Here is a 22919-nt window from a genome sequence, read left to right as displayed (position 1 = left end):
ATTTCTGCTATGCTGATGACATGACACTTAAGGGCGGAATAGTGTAGTCCGTAGCGTCTTGGACTAGTACAGATTTACCCCGTTGTAACGCATTGTGCTAACGCCTGCCAGATTACAACGTAAGATTGAATAAAAATAATAATATAATAAACACAAAAGCTCCAGTTAGTTAAATAATGTTAAATTTCAGTCAAAAGCTTGCGAATCAGTATAAATAAAGGCAAAAAAAGTACTGAGGAATCCGAATATGCTGTAAGGGGCCTATTTATATAGATTTCATTATGGCCAAAACTTGGTGGCACTCTGGTAACATTGGCGTGACGGATGCTCTCGACTGGCAACCTCTGCCGCTGGCACTCGGTTGCGGGCTTGCGGTCCGTTCGATTGTGAATAACCATGTAAACTTCATTAATTCTCAATAAAAGTACTACTGCAGCGGCTCAATCTGTGTCTAATTGCCACGCGTCACGATTCCGTCCCCAAAATGCATTGAAAAATATTTATATTACGATTTCATTAAGATTCATAGTATTTCATTAATTTAGATGCATTTTTCTGGCCAAATTGAAAGGGGGTTGCAATTTAGAATTCACGGCAAAAGCAATAAAATCATGCCGTCGCACTGGAAACGCTCAATCATCTAGCGTTCTTATTTACTTTTTACAAAAATATTACGACTTATAATAAGTGAGAATCGTATGAAGCATATCTAAACCGAATTTTGACTAATAAGAGAGCATATAAAACAATTATCTCTTCACAGAAGGCAAAAATCCACACCAAAAGCAATAAAATAATGCCGTCGCCGTCACGATTTTATTGCTTTTGGCGTGAACTTTAAACTTTCAATTTGGCCAGAAAAATGCATCTAAGTTAATGAAATACTATGAATCTTAATGAAATCGAAATTAAAAATTCTTCAATTCATTTTAAGGACGGATATATCTCAATTAAAATACTTATTTGGGTTTCGGAGTGGTCTTTGTGCTTAACGCTGGTTTAGTGTATAAACGGTCTTTAGTTATCGATAGATTCACCAACATCACTAGGAATACCCACGTGTCCCCATAATTTTATTTTTAGAGGATAAAATTTAGAATTGGGCTTCGTATGAACGTAGTTTGTATGAATGTGTGGTGACAGATTGGCAATGAGACTGGTTAACTACTGCTTATAATTATTGCTGGTTAATATTATTAGATGTTAGACGGCGTCCATAAATTATGTCACAAATTAAGGGAGGGTAGGGGGGGTGTCAATGGAATTGTGAGTCTGTGAAGAAAGAGTGGCATTTTGCGACATAATTTGGGGGGGGGGGGGTAAAAATTCACGAAAAAATGTTTTTCGCGTCACCAATCAAAAAATTTCTGCTACTGCTCCACCTCAGTGTTTCCCGCGTAGCTCCATGATGTTATTTTATTCACCTAAGTTGTCTTTAATAAGTAGTAACAGGATAAGTCTATATATAAAAACTCATTTCTTAATTCATTAAAAATAGCGCTATGCACGAATGTTGTATAGAATTTTTTTGAACGCAGCCAAAGGGTTAAAGCGCGTGGTCCAAGGCGCTTGTCTCACTCGCTGGGCTTGCATATGTCTAATATATAATAAAAAGTAATTTTATTTATAAGCATTTAATTGACTCATCTGCCATTTTTATACATACAAAATATAAATAAATGCTGATACAAATTTCTGTTCATATTTACAAAGTACAATTACAAAAAGGAACATTTCGTATATATAAATAATATTTTATTTCTTATATAGTATGGCCACTTTTCAATTACTACATCACATAGTCACTGCCTCAAAACATTAATTGTTCAGTCGAAACAGAGATCTACTCACTTCACTTATACAAATACATGTATGTATATAATATGCTTATATGCAACATTAAAAAAATCAATATCAGTACAAATCACTAGAATTTCACTGGAGTTTATCGTAAGATCAACATATTTTATATTTGGATTACCTAGTTTCGACATGTTTCTTTACTGGTTTTGCGAACGCTTGTTCTGCACCTTCCACTTGGTATTCTAAAGTGCAGGGTCTTATAAATTCTTGACCGACAACATGAATCCATTTATTCGACACTGAAATTTATTTATTAGTGTATTTCAAATGTTAAGATTGAATATTAAAGTTAATAAAAATCATACCCCATTTTGATCCTTGTAAAACGGGACAAGCTGCGTGTCTTGTGCCTAAATTTCCTTCACCGGAAGGAAACAGATTAAACCAAAATGCTCCCGCACCCTTTTTGGGTTTTAAACTCAAACCCAATTCTGGAAATACTGTACTGCCTCCTTGTTCTACATCTGACATCTAAAAATAAAATTGTGTCAATATAAAAATATTTTTATATTGTAGATTTGATAAAAAAAATCAGCATGTTTAAGCTAAAATTTCACTTAAGTTATAGCTAAACAATAACACGATTGGTACTAAATTAACCTTCTCTCCAAATCGTCTAATAAATAAATCTTTATTTTTTTAAATACACTGCATATATAATGATAACATAGAAAGGCTTGTAGTGTTTGGGATCGATCAATTGATCAAGAGAACGATGTGAAAGAGGATTAAAACAATACTTACATAGAACAAAACTGTAGCGATTCGATTTCCGTTGCCTTCTTGTCCGCCGAAAGCTTTCACTTCACTTTTCTTTAAATCAAAACAGTAAAAGTTAATATTAGGTTAAGATTAACTTTCACTCGATAGATTATTACCCTTGCGAAATCATAATGTGGCTCGTAGTGTCCTCCGATTCCATAATTGACAACTTGCAGCTCTTCAGCCGTAGTCATAGACAATCCTGTCATATCAGTGATTCGATCGCTAATCTTCTTGACCACTTCGTGCTCTTCGTCTTTCAACCAAGCAGATTTACTGATACGATACTTGGCGGTCACTAGCTCGCCGGTTACGGAATCCTGCACGGTCGCTCTTCTGAACTATTTAATAAACAATTAATAAAAGTTTATACAATAAATATAAATTTCGACATACTTTCGGCTTAGCTTTTTCCTTAATCAAATCCATTTCGCTTTCGGTCAATATGTCGTGAAACACAATAATGTATGGATCTAAATAGTGCTCTTCTATCTTCATTGGACCGATGGTTAAAAATTTGCTAGTACCAAAGAAGTATCGGCATTTTAAGCTAAAATAAAATTGAATGAAATATTTATATAATATATAATAAAAAGATATTTATGTACATATTAATATATCAATACTCTTTCTTGATGCTTTCTGACAAATCAAATTCATCTCGACACAACTCTTCATACTTGATCTTCTCGAGAGCCCATGAATCAATTTCTTCAGGTTTTTCCTTAGGTTTTTCCTGTGGTAATAAAATATTATTGAATATATATTATTTATGTTATTATTAGCTTCTATATAATACATACCCCAGCGTTGCGTTTTTCGATTATTGCTTTCTCGTAGTGAGGAATGTTCCCAATGGCTCTGATGTGGTTCGGAATGAGGTTGAGTAGCTCATGAGTCAACTCTAGAGCAGTCTCAACGTTTCCTATCATGAAAAATAAATAAGTATTAATTTCGGTGTTTTTCAATAAATTATTTCCATTACATACCTGTCATATAAGAGGAGAACGCTAAATATTCCAAAATTTCGCTTTTCTCTACTGTTTTGTTGTGTTCTTTGCTGTATTTGTGTAAAGCAACGTTCATCCATTTTGCAGTGTGATCGTAATCGCCATTGTTGTACGTTTGACGACCAAGCTCAAAGCAATCGTGAGCTGACATATCTCCACTGTAAAGTTTGTTTCATTAACCAAGTAAATTAATTTTAGATACCACCGAAGAAATGCTGATGAAACATTGAAGCAGATGAAAAAGAGATGAAAGCTATCATCGTAATCAAATGATGCTGTTAAATAAGATTTATTAGCTGTGAGAGAGCATGATTTAAGAAAAAGGCTTACAATAAATACAGTAAGTTAACCACTTCTCGGTCACAGTACATTTTAAAAATGACTCAAGAATATCTAGTACGAGTAATTCGCTGCTTTTGAGGTTAATCTTAACGAATGTCTATTTTCAATCCATCATGGATACACGTTAAATGACGATAAAAACTCACCTATATTTTTTGCCATTCAATAATCCTTTGGCAACTTCAATTGGATCGAGTTTATAAGTGTCTTGAAGTCGTACTAAAGCAATAGCAGCACCACTAAGATCTTCTCCAGTGGGAAAATTAACTCTTGACTTAATCGACGATATGTTGAGAACAACATCTAAAATCATAAATGTTTTTAAGCATATCAAAAAATCTATAATAATTTTATTAAACTTTAACGTACCTTTTCCAGCATCGTTTAAAATGGCCTCCTCTACTTGTCCCCAATCCGTAGTCAATCTTTTGATGATCTTGAACGAATTCACAGGATTCGTAAAGTAACCGGCCACATCTTTCAACGCCGCTCTGTGATCGTGCTCCAATTCATTGTACTTACTACAAAAAAATTTGATATACGTACAATAAATAGATGTAATATAACAGATACATACTTTTTTAAGACGTTGATCCTCTGCTCTTGATATCTTAAGTACGCAGCTAAAGAATCTAAGAGAACGTGCTCAGTTTCGAGCAATGGTTCAAGATCGGTCAAAGCTGTGAAGACATCTGCTCGGACTTGATGTGTGCGAAACAATACGAAGAGAAGAAAGCAAAGTATAGATACAACTTTAACAGCCATTCTGAAACAAAACATACCATATGTGAGTATTAGTATTATAATATTAAACGTATATGTATATTTATATACAATATGTCTGGAGGTTATAACGCATTCAAAAAACAATACATTACAATTCAAAACGTTAACACATTGAATGCCGTGTGCATAAATTGATGCGTTTCAGAAACCTTGCGATGTATTCATGTGCACAAATTTATTCTTTTTGTCATTTCAACATCATATAACAAATTCAGTAGTCTTTTTTTTAATATTTCCATTTCATTAATATTCATAGTATTGCATTAAATGATATTTTTCTGGCCAAATTCAAGGGAGCCTGTTTAAAGTCCACGTCAAAAGCAATAAAATCGTGCCGTCGCCGTTGCAATGGAAACGCTAAGTTTTCTAGCGTTTTTATTAAGACTTTTATAACAATATTACGACTGACTAAACCGAATTTTGACCAATAGGAGAGCGCAAAAACAATTATCACTTCTCAGAAGTAAAAAATTCACGTCAAAAGCAATAAAATCGTGCCGTTGCCGTCGCAGTGGGAACGCTCGTTACCGAGCGTTCCCACTGCGACGGCGCCGACACGATTTTATTGCTTTTGACGTGAATTTTTTACTTCTGAGAAGGGATAATTGTTTTTGCACTCTCCTATTGGTCAAAATTCAGTTTGAATATACTTTGACCAATACTCTCATAGTAATATCGGTAAGAATTGCTATCGTATTTTTAAAACATCAGTCAAACTATGGAGGAATATGCGAGATGCGACATCTGTCTCTACTTCTTCTTCTGCTTATTATCCTCTAAGTGTTGGGTTGGCTTAAGTTGTATTTTGGACTTAACCTATAATTAGTTTTAGAACTTTCACTAGGTTAGGTTTGGTTTAGAACAGCAAATGAACGTTTCGCAACTGTCAAATTGAGTTTCATAGACATTTTAGAGCAGCATATTAGCACCTATCAGGTTAATTATATTTTTCTAGTAGAAATATATATCTACTAATTATCCTTAAAAATGAACAAAAAACGATCTGTCAATCTTATAAGAGGTTATTTTGATACTGTAGTAATATGGTAATTAAAAATAAAATAAAAATATATCATCTTCCTTACATTTAATATAACGAATTTTCAGTATAACGATTTTTTTCGGTCCCGTGAGCTTCACTATACTGAGATTTTACTGTATTTGGTGATTCTAAACATTTTTTTTTTATTTTATTACGTTTACTAATTTTGCCATTGTGAATATAAAAAACGACCATTACAAAACTGTATTTTAAATTTGACGTTAAAACGTTAACTAATTAAAAAGTTATGATGGTTTAAAAAAATAATAATTAGGTTCTAATTTTCACAAACCGGTCGCACGGCTGTATTTTTATGAATAGTGCCCGGTATTGAATGTGTTAATACAGATCTATAGAGACGTAGCAAACTATTCGTTTATATAATTGCAACTGGATAAATAATTGATAGCGATCAAATAAATTATATTTGCGTATCGAAGAAGACTGCATAAAATTATGACTTTTGACAAATATCAATAGATAACTTGGGACATAAAAGATATCTCTGAGGAACATCTTTTATGTATCTTTCGATGAATAGCAATAGTTATTTGAAGAGTTGTCTGGAATCCAGTAAAAGTGTATCATAAAACATTTGTTTATATATAATTAGTGCCAAAGAATTTTTCAATTGAATTTAATATATTTAATATTAATTTAATATTACGTCGGGTGTTCCTCAGAGATCTCACTTGAGACCCTTTTTATTTAATATCAGGATTTATAACGATTCTGTAACCTTTTGCCAGAAATGAATAATGAAAATATATTGCTGAATTAAACGTGTCTAAATTAACAGGATATTGCAATAAAAGTGCAAATTTGTGCATTTACAGTGCTAATCAGTCTACGTGTCTAAAATGTTAAAATAAATATTTATACAGATGTGACGTAGAAATATTTTCGTTTCTTATGGATACGTGTAAAAATATTGATACAATTAATAGCAATTGAATAAACAATTGACATAGATCGGTGAAAACTACATAAAATTATAACATTTGAAAAATAGCTGTAGTTTTCTGGAATCTAGTGAAAGTGAATCATAAATAATCAGTTTATATATAGTTAGTCCCAACCCACTTTTCTATCGAATCTGACATAGAACTTACTCATTATTAAATTTAGATCAACTAATACAATATTTTGTATTTTTATATCCAGTTTGTATTACCAATGGTATTCCTCAGAAATTGAACATACGACCTTTATTTTCTATAATTTTTTGCCAGAAATAAAAATATTCATTGAAGTAAAAGGCGAAGTTTTAAACGAATTTAAATAAATAGAACATTGTAATAAAAGTGCTAATCAGTTTATCATGTCTAAAATGCTAAAATAAATATCTATACAGATGTGATGTAGCAATTTTTTCGTTTTTTGTACGTACATATAAAAATTTCAATGTAAGTAATTGCAACTGGATAAACAATTGATAGCGATCAAATAAACTACATTTGCGTATATCAATAGATACATAAAGAGTTGTCTGAAATCGTTTAAAAGTGAATCATAAGTTAGTCTAAGTAAATAACCACTTGCTTTATAAATTGTGGGGTTTTTATCAATAACGATTAGAAATCTGCAAATAACAATAGTTTGTATGTACAAAGAAAATTATTAGAGCAGTTTTCTTGGATTTTAAGAAAGCTTTCGAAATATTAGGCAGAATAATATTGTTGAAAAAATTAGAGAATATCGGTATAAGTGAAATAGTTTTTAGATGGTTTAATAATTATTTAAAAAAAATAAGTTATTTTTATTTCAAAGAGAAAATAATATCTCGTGGTGTACCACATGGGTCTAAATTCAGACCATTGCTGTTTATATTATATATTAATTATATAATTAATAATATAAAAAAAATGTATTAAACAACAAAAAATCCCGAGACAGTCTTTAAACAAAAATTTCTAAAATGACTTTTTTTAGCTCCCCCAATTTATCTTCCTTGAACATAAATTTCCAATATGACTTTTTTATTTTTAGTGTCGTCTGATATTTTAAAAATCTAGATAGTAATGTGATAAAGGGTTAAAATTATATGTTTTTAATTATCTGAGAACAAAGCGAGCAATATGTAAGAATTGTTATCCAATTCAAATTCGGGTGACCAAATTTTAACGTTTACTGAATACAAATGAGATCGTTTTGGAATGCAGCACTCCTACGACAATTCCAAGACAGATCGTATAATCTACCGAAGCGTAACACAAAATCGTGATTTATCGTAACCAAACCATAGGCAGATCCTTCTGGAATATCAAAGAAGAAACACTGGGGGAACCATCATCGATTTTGTCCCGCATGTGCGGCATGTAAAACGTCACGTACGCACAGAACAGTACAGTCACTCCAAACAAATAGGATGAAATCGATGTGACCATTATTTATATATTGTAGTTAAGAAATTATTAATATTATATAATCCATGAATGATAATAAATTCAGCTTATAAACGAAGAACATATACCAAACATACAACAAACAGTTGTTTAAGAACTGGATCATACAGTTCCAAGTCAACGCTCTCGCATCAAGTTAGCGAACCGAGAAGAGTGATGCATTAATTGAATCATGCAGTAAGAAGCAATTGAATTGCATAACCAATTTTGAGCACATATCTTAAGAAACTAGCTACTTAAGATCCGGTGGTCTGATGACACTTTCACATCTCAAAAATGCCATGCATACAATATCGCAAGAGCTCAAAAGGCCAGAAAATAAGCCGAAAGTAATGGACATTGAGCGAAATGTCATTATGCGGAAGCAATTGCTGCACGAAGACGGAAGAAACTGAAGAAGAACATAGCGTCACGAAGACTACAGTTAATCAGGACAACGGAACAGAACGCTATGATGATGATGATAATAATAATAATAATTCACATCTGTACTGACCCTGTTTTTTATCTGTCGGTCTCTGCACGATAAGAGGCGTGACCACAAATGTGTCGAAAGATTAGAGAAGAACAGTGTAGAATTCTAGAGTCAGTATGCATTCAGAGAAAACGCTTCGATGCTGAAATGGCAGATCCAATTTAACGCTCTACCAATTTAAAATGAAACCATAAATGGTCCGAAAATCCTTGACATTCGTTTATGTAATCATAATCGAAATGACACCAGATGTTTTGACCTCAGCGATTTGCGAAACGCGCTCTAGAAGTATTTTCATTATTTTAGATTAGTAATGTTGTAGACTAGAACAAGAGAAGGATATTAGTCTAAAAATAAGGTGCATACTAGTTCACATAGACAAAGGCACGTATTCTAAAATTAGCTGCATAAAATGTGTATAGCTAAAAAAATATTAATAGAAAGGAAGCTTTGTTTCACATCTGTCTATTTACATTGTATTTATCCGATGTATATGTAAGTAAGAAAATTGTAAATAGTGCTTCATTAACACGAATTTATAAATTAATTTAGATTCAAGATCGAGTGGAGTGGTTGCCTCCTTATGGATGTTTGAGTGAAATATAAGTGTAATACTACATTGTATTTCAAATGTTCATTTCAACACACATTTGTTTTATAAGTTATGCTATTTTGTTGTTCCTAGTAATATATTGTGGGGTCCGAAAATTTATCATCCGCAATTCATCGCCAGCAATTAATGGCTAGCACTTGACCATACAAATCGCATACAAATGACCCTTAGCATATTTATCACCAGTATACATATAATTTATATAAATTTACTTGTCATTTTAAATAAGGTTTCTCTATAGGTGTTATTTTTACGTTATATGCTAAGTATATATTTTCTATAAATACGTTATATTGTACATATAACTATTTTTTATTTCCGTACTATTCCTTCATAAATCATAGAATATCAAAAATCATAGCTTAAGACAGAAACTTAATAAATAACTATTATTTATTTAAACACATCTCATTGCTTAAACATGGTAGAATAGATCAATAGACGCGGGAAAACGATGAATTACTGGCGGTGAATTGCGGGTGATAAACTTTCCTAGACTTGTATAAGAAAAAGGACAGAATAGCGTAATCCGTAACGTCTGACTAGTAACTCTGATGCCTGCACTACACTCTCTGGAAGTTGGCCAAGGTTGGCCAAGGACGGAGAATATAGTGGGTTACTTTGGTCGAGTTCGGTTCTGCCCGCTCTAAAATCTCTCGGAAGTTGTCTGAGGTTACCGAGAACGGGAGGTAAAGTGGAGGTAATTCAATCGATTTGGCCAGCTTCGAGCGCTTCCGAACATTGTCGGCATTATTTCCGAGTCAAAGGGACCGAAGTCGGAGCTGCTCTTTCGAGCGCGAGCGGTGAGATACTTCCCCTTTCGCTCTCTCGCGTGTTAAGTGACGAGAGTGAGAGAGATAATGATATGGTTTTTCGCAAACTGAGATAGAACGAGTAACTCGCTTCAATTTCAGTATGCGCGTAGGCGTCCTATGGTCAACACGCATGACGAGCGCTGCATCGTGGTCACGTGGTCAAGTTATAATACCACATGCTTATCGGGGACTTCAACAGACTCTTACTGACATTTTGAATATTTTAGGGCACCAAAAGGGATTAATTATATTTTTCTAACAGATATCGTTATTATAGTTTTTTTCATATAAAATTAAATAATTAAAAAATAATTAGTGGTACTTGATTTTGTTAAAAAAACTAGTTTCGAATATCCCTATGTATTTTCCTATATCGGTTTATATAAATGTCACACCATAACGAATTCTTATTTGGAATCGATGGCGACAAATTCTAGGGTAGTCACAGATGTTGTGTTAGTATTCTGAAGTATCATTTTTATGCCTTATGGCATATTTGCGTAAATTGAATATCTACGACCGAAAAGTTTTCACTGATATTGTATTGGTGAGTGCCCACACAAACTTTTATAATTATCAGTAGCGTAATTTTAAAAATATGACAATTTAAAAATTGCGATTATTTGTCACATTTTTCGATCGCACGCAAATATGTCAGCTGTACGTGACAGCAGCCGCCGTGCGGACGTCGTTCACGGCCGCCGTCCGGACGGCATTTGAAATTTGTGGCAGTGTGGCCGCTACTCGGAAGTTGGCGACCTTGGCCGACTTCAGTTGAACTTCGGTTCGGGCAACTTCCAGAGCCTCGGCAGTGGCACTCGAATTTTTTATTTATAAAAATGCGCTATTATTATTAAAAAAAACCGGCCCCAATTGCAGTGACATTTATTGATTATAAATCTTTGTACTAAATTTATTTAATTTGTTGACTTAGAAAGCATATTTTTTCTATAAAAATGTCATATAAGCAACGGTAGCAAAATGGTATAGTTATAGGCAAAATATTTTTTTCTAGTGTACCAAGATTAGTGGTGTACTAATTTTTTAGAAAGTAAGTAGAAGAAGTAAAGATAATTAACTCTTAAATATGTTAGTTAAATAGAACTTTCATGATAATTAAATAAAAAAAATTGAATCGAAGTATTAGTCAACGCTCTTTAGTTCATTTTAGTAAAAACTCAAGAGTTATAATTTAGAGTTGCTTTTACTTTTACACCGCCACAAGAGTAACGGTACGTACAGCTACTTTTTACTTTGAGATATATTTGAATTAAGAACAAGAAAGATACTATTCATATTAACAAAAATGTCTTATAAAGTAGTTACAAAAAGTTATTAGGTAAGATTTCACTACACCCATCCTTGCCGCTAGGCTTCTAGTTATCGCACTTTTTTTGCACTTTCGACCCAGATTCGGTGCGAAAACTGTTCGAAATATTTGCATCGGTAGCTTCGAGGTCCATTTGCCTCACGCACCGGTTAACATTGATCGTGGCCTTTATTATCTGGCCTAGGCCGTCTGACGACACACATTTTTCTCGCGCGCATCGAAATCGGTCCAGAAAGTTAAGGAGAAGAAGAAAAAACCGTCGTAAGGTTGTGCAACGCAAAACCACTTTCATTAGCCCCGAATGGAAGATGAACGGCCGGTTAAAAATAAACCAGCGCAATGCCCAAACTGGTCGGTGACTTTTGGGTTTAGGTCATTCGCGAAGGGTCAATATAACCTCAGGTGTGATCTTGACAAGGAATTTCATGCGTTTTATTAACCAACACAAACTACAAGGACATGCTTAAAAATATGCTTATATCTTTTGAGGTATATATTAAATTATTGACGAGTATTTCATAGATCATGGACTAATAAAAATGCGTAAAGGTTTTATAATTTTATGATGGGCCGGCGAACTTGAGGCTCGTGAGCCGCATACGGCTCTTAGGCTTTGCACGTGTTTCTCTAATTCATATCAACTCTTTCAAATGAACGTAAGTAAAAAAAAAACAAGTTGAATGCACTTTTATTTGAGAAGCAAATACAGTAAACCTCCCTTATAGAGTTCCCCCCTACAGCGAAGTTTCCTATAGTGTAGTTTTTGTTACTGTTTGTCCCTTGACTTCGCTAGACCTATTCTGTGACGGGCGAAACGCCGCCGCGCTTTAACATCTCTTGAAATATAAATGGAAATACTGAACTTAATTAATTATATTAAATAGACCTTAACCCCTGGAGTTTCTCTGAAATATTTCATGTTATTTTACGATTGTTTTAGTGCAAGATAGACAATAAAAACCCGAGAAGCAATGTAAATTATGTAATAAAAGTAAACTAGTTTTAATATTGTCGCTATGACGAGATAAAAAAATCATAATTATAATTTAGAGGCAAATTCTAAATATTAAAATTATTCATATAAATGCTTTTTGATATCTAAAAACGAGACCTTATAAGGAAAAATTTAGCGACTAAGATGAAATCAGTAGTGTGTTATCTGTTATCTTTTAATACCATAAAACATATGTGAAAATTTAGCTGATTGATAGATAAAAACAAGGCAAGTTCAAAGTGTATCACCTACTATGTCAAACGCTGGCTCATCACCATATAAAACGAAATCCTGTTGTCGTTCCTTGACCCTGAAGAGCTTTCGAATGACCCTTCTGAAGTCGGACAATGAACCAAGCACGGCGCATAAGACTAGCCTAACGAGTTCCAAGTCTTCGATGATATTTTTGGCGAAGTATGGTTGTAAAAAGTGGACACACTCGCCGGTCAACGACATGATAGGAATATGGAAATTTTCCCAATGGAAATCATAGAGATTGGTCTCGTTCCGGAGGCTGGGCATCGTGGTCGTACGAAATTGACTTCTGATGGACGCAAATTGAACCGAACAATCGAGTTCGCAAAGGGTTAACACCAATTTGAATGGCTCTCTGTCTATGTGTGTCTCTAATTGTAATAGTTTTGGTACGATTGTTTCAATGGTGATAAATTGACTATGGCTGAGAGTACAAATGGGGACCAAATAAGGAAAAGAACAGCTCATCATTTCTGTATCGTAGCATAAATGCTAATTTATGGCGCAATATCTAATAAATAAATGACCATATTTGGGGTTTGATTGGGGTCGTTTTATACCCCGTTCCGTCTAACACGTATTGATCAGATAAACTGCATAATTGAAAATTATTGCTTTTTAAAAAAAAATTAACGGCAATCGAATATTCGTGGATGTAGGTCAAAAAATCGCTCAGTTTATAATATGATAACTTTCAATAAATTATCGCCGATTGTTTAACATGTTTTATGTGTGAAATTTGCTCTTCCGTCTATCAGCGTATAATATTGCTATTCAATTAATTTGGATAAAGAGCTATTGTGACGGCGGATATTGGATAATGAGGTTACTAATTGCTAGATTTTGATGATCACGGAAGCAATCACTTAGAAGTCGACTGAGCCTCGGATATATCCAAAATCATAAAAAATAATTCAATACAATACATGTGATATTCGGTTAATTGGCTTCTTTTATTATGCAATAATAACAGTCAGGAAGTATTAGACATGTAAGATATGTACGTGAAATGTATTAAAAAAAGAGTTGACCCAGAAGTTCACGTACAATCTATTTTGATAAAAAGAACTGTATTTTATTGTCTTTAAAACTATAATTAATATTGAAGTTGGCATTTTGGGTCATTTGGTCCATCGCGTGGTTGCTTCATCAGAAAAAGTAACCAAATTATCTCCAATTCCCACATTTCAAGAATTTTTTCGACCGAACATATATGATACGATTGTAATTAGAGATTTTCTAATTGTGTAACCTTAAGTTATTGTTATTGCATATCTTATTTTTTAAGTTTCACCATTTATTAATAAAAAAGTACATATTCAAAATTTTAATTGCTAACAAATGATAAATATAAAAAAAACAATCCTTACAATATATATTTAAATAAACAATGGAATTATATCTCACGAAGATCGTTAAAGTAAATAAAATTTAAACGAGGAAGTTACAAATATTCATATAAAGACTGTTTCGTATTGTTTTAAGTATTATCTATTGTAGTAGATCATTATTTTGCGATGTACGCAAAACTAGTTGTAGAAGCAAAATATGAATTAAAAATAGTTTGATTTTACATTTTTTAATAATATCAATTTGACAGTTTATGAGCGAGACATAAAACTTTTACGACTATAGAAAAAATTGTTTTGTGTCTAATTATTGAAAACATCTGACATAACAAATTATCTAAATGCCTTAAAAAAAATTATGTAATTATATTTATACATTTTTCATAATCGATATTTAGTATATCAACTTTCCTAATATATAATTACGCTAATGTGGTTCAAATTACGCATAAATGAGTCAGCGGCTCCTAAAGTTAGTTTTACGAATTACACAAATTGTGGCCTGTAATGTGTTATAATAATAAATATATTTTTTCACAAATAAATATTATTTATGAGAATTATTATAGCTCCAGTTGTATTTTTTTTCTTATAGGGGCTTGTGTTTCAGTTTTTAAATAAATAAAAAAAATGTTTTATTAATCATGATAAATTATATAAAATATTTTGTTTATTTTTTTATAGATGTTTATTTTATTACTTTGTATGCAATGGTTTTGGGTCTAAATCCCTAAAGCCGATTGCCTGACGGTTGTAATCCCGAAAGATCGATCACCTTCAGGGCCAGCCCAAGGGGCAGGGCAATCAAAATAATGGCATAACATTTTTTACAAAATTTTAATACAAAATCTGAAATTGGTTGGCAAGTGTACCTGCAATCACATGCATACGATCAGAAACCGCTGAGAATTAGAGAAATAACTAAAAATTATTCCGTAGAACTAACGATTGATATTTTAAATTAGCTTTAATGTATTAAAGCTTATCTATGATACATAACACACTTACATATAAATTATTTTAGACAAAATATCAGTTGCCCTGGAGTCATAAAAACGCCACAAAAAATAGTTTGTTTTTATTTATGTTTAAAAAACTGCAAAATATTCTATAACTTTTTTAAATATGTAAAGATATTAATTTTACATTCTTTAAAAAGCGGCTGCACTAAATTTTAATGGTATATTTTAAATGCATGCATAGTCAATGGGTTAAAAAAATGTTATAGCGATTCGATGATAGTCTTATGGTAACCATATATTCTGCATATCGTCGCTCTATGCACACTTTTGTTAAGTACCACTATATTCTTTGTTCTGTGGTTACCATGCAGTTGTTTACGCCGCTGTTGGCATTGAGCTGCTATAAATTACGCATTTAAGAGCTATCTTTTAGCTCTTAAATGCGTAATGCGACTAACAATCATTTCTGTTAATCTTCTTGCTCCCATTGGATACATTTTTAATTTTTCGCTTAAAACTTTATTGTTTCCTGATTTTTGGAGATGTACGAAAGTCACCCCCCGATCTTTAAAAAAAATGTGATTAATCGTGTATAGCGCTAGTAGAGCAACAATACGGGTTTCGTCTGCGTCGGTCAGGGACGTCATTTCATGGGGGGGGGGGGGGGGAGACAAAAATTGGCCAGTTAGTGGTCGTATTTCATTAAATGACATGCATTTTTCTAGCCAAATTTAAAGTTTAGAATCCATGTCAAAAGCAATAAAATCGTGCCGTGGCAGTAGAAACACTCAATTATCTAGCGTTCATATCTAGAGAATAAATAAATAATGATAAGTATGTAAATGTATATATTACTACGTATGGAAAAGTTAAAATCATATAATTTTACTAGCACCTGCCAGATAAATTATATTTTCACTGGTAAAAATATATATCTACTGGGAAAAAGGTATTCCAATGTAATTTTATTAACGTGACATTTAAAAAAATATTTTCGGGATAGATTCTAGTATTATTTATTTAGAGTCAGAGAATATCTAGTTTAGAATCAGCGACGATATTTCAGATTTTTTCAGTAAGGGGGGGGGGGCAAAAGTCGGCCAGTTAGTAATCGTTTTTTTAATATTTTGATTTCATTAATATTCATAGTATTTTATTATATGTTATGCATTTTTCTAAGCAAATTTAAGAGGAAAATGTCTCCACGTTCCCCCCTCTTCAAATGACTTATATTGGCGAGGATATATGCAAACTTTTTTTTTAATGTTTAATTGTATAATTATCATTTATAATTTTAAGCTAATCATAACAAAACAAAAAAATAGAGCATAATAAAATATTAATTAATATCGGGCATCGTGTTTCGTACATTTTAGAATACTATTATTAGATTGTAACGTGTCGCACCATAACAAAAAAATGCATAATGTAGAGCCCAAAAAAATAATTTTGAGTATACATATTGTCAAGGCAATAGTGTTGAAAAACAATGAATATTACCGAAAAACAGATGACATCATAAAAACGAACTTATTGTGCAGTTATAATATATGCTTATCGATGGCTTAAAGTGTAAATTAGCTAACTCCACTTTTGGGTGAAACAGACTTGTACCTTTAATCGAAATACACATACTAAAAAGTTGTTATCTCTAAAATCTTTAATTCAAAACAAAAATTTCATAAGTAGAAAATTGAGATATTGTTTTATTTTCCTATTTTCAAGTTGTCTATTTAATATTTGGTTTCTCCTTTAAAGTTGTCAAATATGGAGTAAGCATTTTATCACTTTAAGCCATCGATATGTAAACTAAGAAATATATTTGTATGTTTGTACGCGGTTGTATGACTAACGGATATTCCATTTTGTATACAGTTTTAAATATGTTTAGAGTAGATCTTGGAATGAAGTTTAAATTTATAGATGCTAAAAAATGAGAAATTATATTATTACACCATCGGTTTGCACTTCACATTTTGTCAATCTATTTGCTGCTGGTTATGGTATAGTTTAAAATAAACAAAAGAGCGTGAGAAGGACGAGGACTTGATGAGGTAGCAAAAAATTTCAATGATATTGCACACATGATTGCACACCATTACAATATTTTTCGGTCAGTGCGTAACTAATGCAGCCTAATTGAGTTATTTATCTCAGATGGCCGCATCGAAAGAAAAAGCACGCGGCCGCGGGAAAATTTGTCTTCGCGACCTTTCGTTAACCGAAGAAACTAGATTTTTTATTTGATTGCTCAATAAGACACTTAGGTAGATTTTATGGGAAGATTGATGGCATAATCGTTTGGTGTGATAATGATGTCACGACACTTATAGTCATGCCGATTATTATGAAAAGGCATACACACAATAGTATAATATTTAAAAAAATCCTTTCAACATTTATCTTTGATGCTATAGTCATTTATGAAGCTTGAATGACAATAGAACATCTTCTTGTTGCTATATCAACAGTCGCTTAAAATATTATACATATTTATTGGCGATTAAATTAGAATGATTTGGATGCCAGATTAGAGTAATTATATCTATACATAGTAATTATAAAAATATACTCAGTTTTATTGACATTAAATCCTATGACCAAAAGGAAATAGGCAAAATTATTTTTTAGTATAAGATTTACATTTTTATTAATCAAAATATGCTCTATTTATAGAAATAGTCTTTTGCCAACAATTTAACAATGAATGAATCCCTTGTTTATAAAAATATTTTTAGAAGCTGTGAAGTCGTCAAAGGTTTTAAATATTATCACTCACAGTTACCGAGCGTTTCCACTGCGACGGCGCCGACATGAATTTATTGCTTTTGACGTAAATTTTTAACTTCTGAGAAGTGATAATTGTTTTTGCACCCTCCTATTGACCAAAATTCAGTTTAAATATATTTTAACCGATACTCTCGTATCAGAAGTCTGATGATTAATATTGATTCCAAGATTTTTCAGTCTGGTGGTCTGGTTGTAACGCATTGGGCTTACGCCTGTCAGGTTACAACAAAAAGGCCGCGATAGCGGCAAGCTCTTTGGTTCGTAGATCTGAAGTGTGCTTTTACCTACATCATATTTTTAGTAAAGAGGTATTTTTTACTTATAGCGTCTTATTAGCATACTATAACCTATTTACAGTTATGTTTTACTACCTTTTTATAATTCGCAATAAACTATTAAAACAAAATTTTCTATTCTATACTACTACCCTATTCACTTTGGGAAGATGGTTGCATGTAAATATAATTGACACTTATTTGGATTATCGAAAAAGGAAAATAGCCCTATATCGTTTTTCATTCTGCCGATTCTCATGCGTAAGTTATTTTTTTTGGAACGAGTTCTTAGATCATCAAAGCAAAGATAAAGCCGCCGGCCGGTTAGAGTAATAGAAAATCGCAAAATGATGTTGCAAATTTTATCGATGTCATAGTCAGTAATCATCGCATTAAACAGAAGAGAGAAGACTGGTAGTGACGCTGGACTTTACCCAATACTCAAGGGAATATAAGTCTGCCATACTGAATCACTAAACTACCATTTTGCTTGCGATTTGGAATAAACGAGAGTTCAGTCGTACGCTGAAAAGAAAAAGCCCGATAAAGCAACCGCTTCCCTCTTCGACCGTTTAACCAAATCTTAAATATTCATTATTTACGGAACGTGGCAGTTGAATACAAATTAGAAAAAATAGTAGTTTTGTCTTAAAAGTGGGCTTAGTAAAAATCTCTATTCGACTGCAGTGCTCAAAAGTTTGCACATCAATACAATGACAGTTTGACAAATGTGCTATAACATATTATTGATGCAGAAAATTAGATCATACAGCTACACCTGAAACATAGTTCGTAGCACAATCAGTTTCCTGTCGCGGAAAACATGTGAACGACCTTTCCGCCTCGCCAATCTCCTTCCACGTGTGAGCGAATCCTCCAAAATCCCACGCGGGTCACCAGTTTGGAAGCGAAAGTGTCGCCGCCAGCATTTCTGGTCACTGAGACTGAATCGATTAAACTTGTATGGTCACTAAAATGGTATGCTAGAATCTGTTTAGCGAATAAAGATGCGAAGCAGTTAAATATGGCGTGAAATGAGAATTTCATAAAATGGTAACCAGTTCTGCTAGAATAATTTTTTGATTTATGTTTGAAATTTCCAAGCGTTTGACTGCTAATAAAATAATCTGTTTTAAGTGTAATATTTCCATAATACATAATTTATAAGGAATTTAATAACTTTTGCAAAAAAATGTCTCAGTCCATTAAAAATGTTTTTGTAATAACTGCAATTTTTTTATAATAACTTACTTATTAAGTGGCATTTTTAATCACTGACCGTGCATCGCAAAATTTTACAAAGTATAAAAAAATGCGCAGCAAAAATGTCTTAATGGGCCGCGAGCGCATAAAATAATAAAATACTGCTTCACAAACTTTTTCGTAAATAAAAAAATAGAACCACCGAGATAAACATTAAAATTAAGCCGCGCATTGAGAGTTTTTTTAAAATATATGTTTGCATACATATTTATTATTTATTAAATACATTTGCAATTATATTAAATTAAAAATACAGCACCGTGAAGAAAATGAAATAAATAATTTCTTTAACCTTGAATTTAAAGTGGTTTACGTGACTTTAAAATGGTCTTATTAATTATTATGTTTTAGCCACTTGAATCAATAAATACCGATTATAGATTCAAAACAAGTCTTGAACAAACTTATGGACCCATGCAAAAAACCACAGACCGTCACGATTGGTAAATACACTGTGTAAAACAATAAATGTAATTGTTGTTAAATTGCAATTAATTACATTTACATGAATTAGGCCAAAACAATGAATATACAGTTAATTAAGTCACTGGACCGCGAACTAATATAGGGTTGACGATCTGTGGCAAACTGTACAACCTATTGTTGCATTATTTTAATTTTTAAGGTTCTTGACTCTAAAGTTCAGTTGAAAAATAAACCTAGTATATATTACAAAATTAAGTTATGATTTTACTTTTTATATTTTTATTATATTATTTTATTATATTTTATATTATACAAAAGAAAGAACGTTTTTATTACGAAAAATATTTTTTTAAATATGTCATTTCAGTGAAATCATATCGAAATACATTTTCACCGGTAGATATATATTTTTACCAGTGAAAACATAATTTATCTGGCAGGTGCTAGTTCAACTTTCCATACATTATATTAGGGGTACCCAAAAGAAATGACATTTTTATACAGTTGTGACTTATTTGTTGTTCGGGTCGCATGTTTTTCTTTCGGTAATGTTTGGATTAACATATGGAGAGTTCGTTACGTACATAAAAACAAAAAAAAAATAACCTAAGTTTCAGTGGAAGATTTCATTCCTAATAAGGTGTTTTCATGCACTTGTATTTTGTATGAAGTTCACAAAAAAAAATTGGCCGTCAATGATTAAGTTTTACTGGTTCGTCAATTTAAATCTGAAACTTTTTGTTTGGAAGACAAGCCTAGAAGTAGGATACTAAAAATTGAAATTGAAGAAATTAAAGCAATTACAGATATCGAATTAGGAGGTCTATCATTTAAAGAAGTTAAAAAAATATTGTGTGTGAGCTCTACGCGCACTAAGCGACGAGAACAAGGCGACGCGCGTGAGTCACGCGAGAAAAAAATAATGCTCTCGGATGGAAATCGGTTGTTCACCCTCTATATTCTCCCGATATAGCACCATCAGATTACCGTTTATTTACGTAATTTATTTATAACATAATTTAGATGTTATTTAAAAAATTTCCTTCTGAATATTTTAACTCACAGCCAGTCAGTTTTTACAAATATGGGATTAAAAATTGCCTGATCGATGGAAGAAGGTCGTATCTGTCGATGGAGATTATTTTGTAAAATAAATTCGATATTAAAAAAATATTTTTCATTAAATAAAACGTTCTAAAAATAATTATAGTCTTATAACTTTCATTAGGTCAAATCCAAAATGTTTCTCTCAAGGGAAAATAAGCTGAAGAAATACAGAGAGACGTCGCATCTCACATATTGCTCTATAGTTAGTCTGCACTTGGATATTAACTATGTTTTAAAAACATGATACTTATCTTTACCGATATTGCTATGCATGTTTGATATAAGATACCGATTAATATAAATTCTGACTATCTAATATTTATTTTGGCCGTTTATACAATATAAATTGTAACCCGAAAATGTACCAATTTCATGTCACATATCATTAAAAGCCTATTTTACCGTTAAAAATGAATATAAATATTGCAGGTGAATTTAAAATCTTCAACTAGAAAATTTTAGGCGAACCTATTCTAGGCCGCCCGCAGTTATATGACAGAATGCGTTTAAGATCTCGCGTTTTGCGCTCGAAATTTTGCGTTAGTGTAGCTCTTAAATTATTATCATTTATTACTACATTATTAGTGAACTTTGGCAAATTAAATTCACTAAACTTCAAATGTCAGGTGATTTTCTCTAGTATATTATTTTTTATTATTATTAAATCTTCCGTTGCAACTTGACAGACGTAAGCCCAATGTGTTATAACGGGGTAAATCTGTACTAAATGAGTAAGTCAATCAGACATAATGAATATCTACAAGTAAGTATTAATCACCCAATTAAAACTCTGGGAATCGGTGACATCATATTATTAATTATACATTATTATGTGCTATGCCATTAATAATCAATAGATGTTACTGCAGCTGGGGCTGTTTTTTTAATGGTAGCGCATTTTTTATAAATAAAAATTCGATTGCCGCTACAGGGGCTCGAACCTGCAACCTCAGAGTTACTACTCTGATACGTTTAATCTTCAATTGCTTTTATATATATATATTTTGTGTGTTCTTTAAATGTAAAATATTAAAATGTGATAATAATAATATTTACAAACATAGAACAATAATGAAAAGTATTTAAATTAAATTTATTATTATTAAGTTATGGCTTAATAAATCGTTGATAATAAACTGGAGATAAAAATATGTTTAAGATATAAACGCGTAAAATTGTACCATGAAATTACAAAACAAAGCCTATAACTTTTTTTGCATTTATAAAGAGGTATATGTCTCTATTTTAAATATTCATCAAAATAAAAATGCCGCAAAAAATCCAAAATGTTAAGGGTTTACTTGTTTTTTTTTTTAGTGAGTTTCGCATATATTTTTGATACAGAAATTTTCGCATAATGATTTGATATCATATTTAATATCAAATAATTATGCGTATTTTATTGTGTTTTTATGTACCTTTTAAATATATTATTTTCGATTTTTTTATTTAAATAATGATTTTAATATTTAATTATTTTCGATTTTTTTTATATCGATTTTTATATTTAAAATATTTCTTAGCATATTTTCATTCATACATCTGATCAAACAATGGCACTTAAATAAACATTTTTTTTATCTAAAGCCACTTGTTCAATATTAGTAATAAATTATAAAGGCTTTCTAATGAAATGAATAACTGATATGCTTTGGGGGAACGATAGTAGAAGAGATTATTAGCAGGAAATGGACGTTTACTCGAATCACTATTGTGGGAGTATATAACCATCTCACTTTATATAGTGTTTTATTTTTATATTACACAAATTATATGTAATATGCTAAATATATCAGTGTACTCACTTAACTAAACAATATAAACCACAAGTATATCATCATAATCTTTAACTCTCAAATATAAACAAACCCAGTGAATGTTTGTTTACAGTTTTTATTGTATCTATGATACATAAATTAAATACCATTGCAAACAAAATGATTTTTCGATATTATGTATATATGAATAGGATTACTTACGTTTTTGTATATTTATCTCATGAAATAAACAATTATCTCAATGCGATGCAACCACAACAACAGGCATTGCTCTACT

General features: G+C 31.8%; 1 protein-coding gene across 1 annotated transcript; it reads right to left on the bottom strand.

The window, feature by feature from the left end:
• Positions 1–1618: 1618 nt before the first annotated feature.
• Positions 1619–22919, bottom strand: PH4alphaEFB (prolyl 4-hydroxylase subunit alpha-1). The gene is made up of 12 exons (XM_088190884.1): positions 22844–22919; positions 4555–4743; positions 4347–4498; positions 4124–4280; positions 3615–3793; positions 3429–3550; positions 3252–3361; positions 3022–3175; positions 2742–2966; positions 2608–2676; positions 2169–2334; positions 1619–2102 (listed from the first exon to the last, which is right to left on the bottom strand). The coding sequence occupies exons 2-12, from the start codon at positions 4740–4742 to the stop codon at positions 1978–1980; spliced, it is 1647 nt and encodes a 548-aa protein (XP_088047010.1). The 5' UTR covers position 4743; positions 22844–22919; the 3' UTR covers positions 1619–1977.

The sequence above is a fragment of the Plectrocnemia conspersa genome, unplaced genomic scaffold, assembly GCF_051122295.1.
Source record: "Plectrocnemia conspersa isolate PC_06_02 unplaced genomic scaffold, ASM5112229v1 ptg000008l, whole genome shotgun sequence".
Taxonomy (NCBI): domain Eukaryota; kingdom Metazoa; phylum Arthropoda; class Insecta; order Trichoptera; family Polycentropodidae; genus Plectrocnemia; species Plectrocnemia conspersa.
The sequence above is the reverse complement of the archived record's forward strand: the minus strand, read 5'-3'. Positions and strand labels throughout refer to the sequence as shown.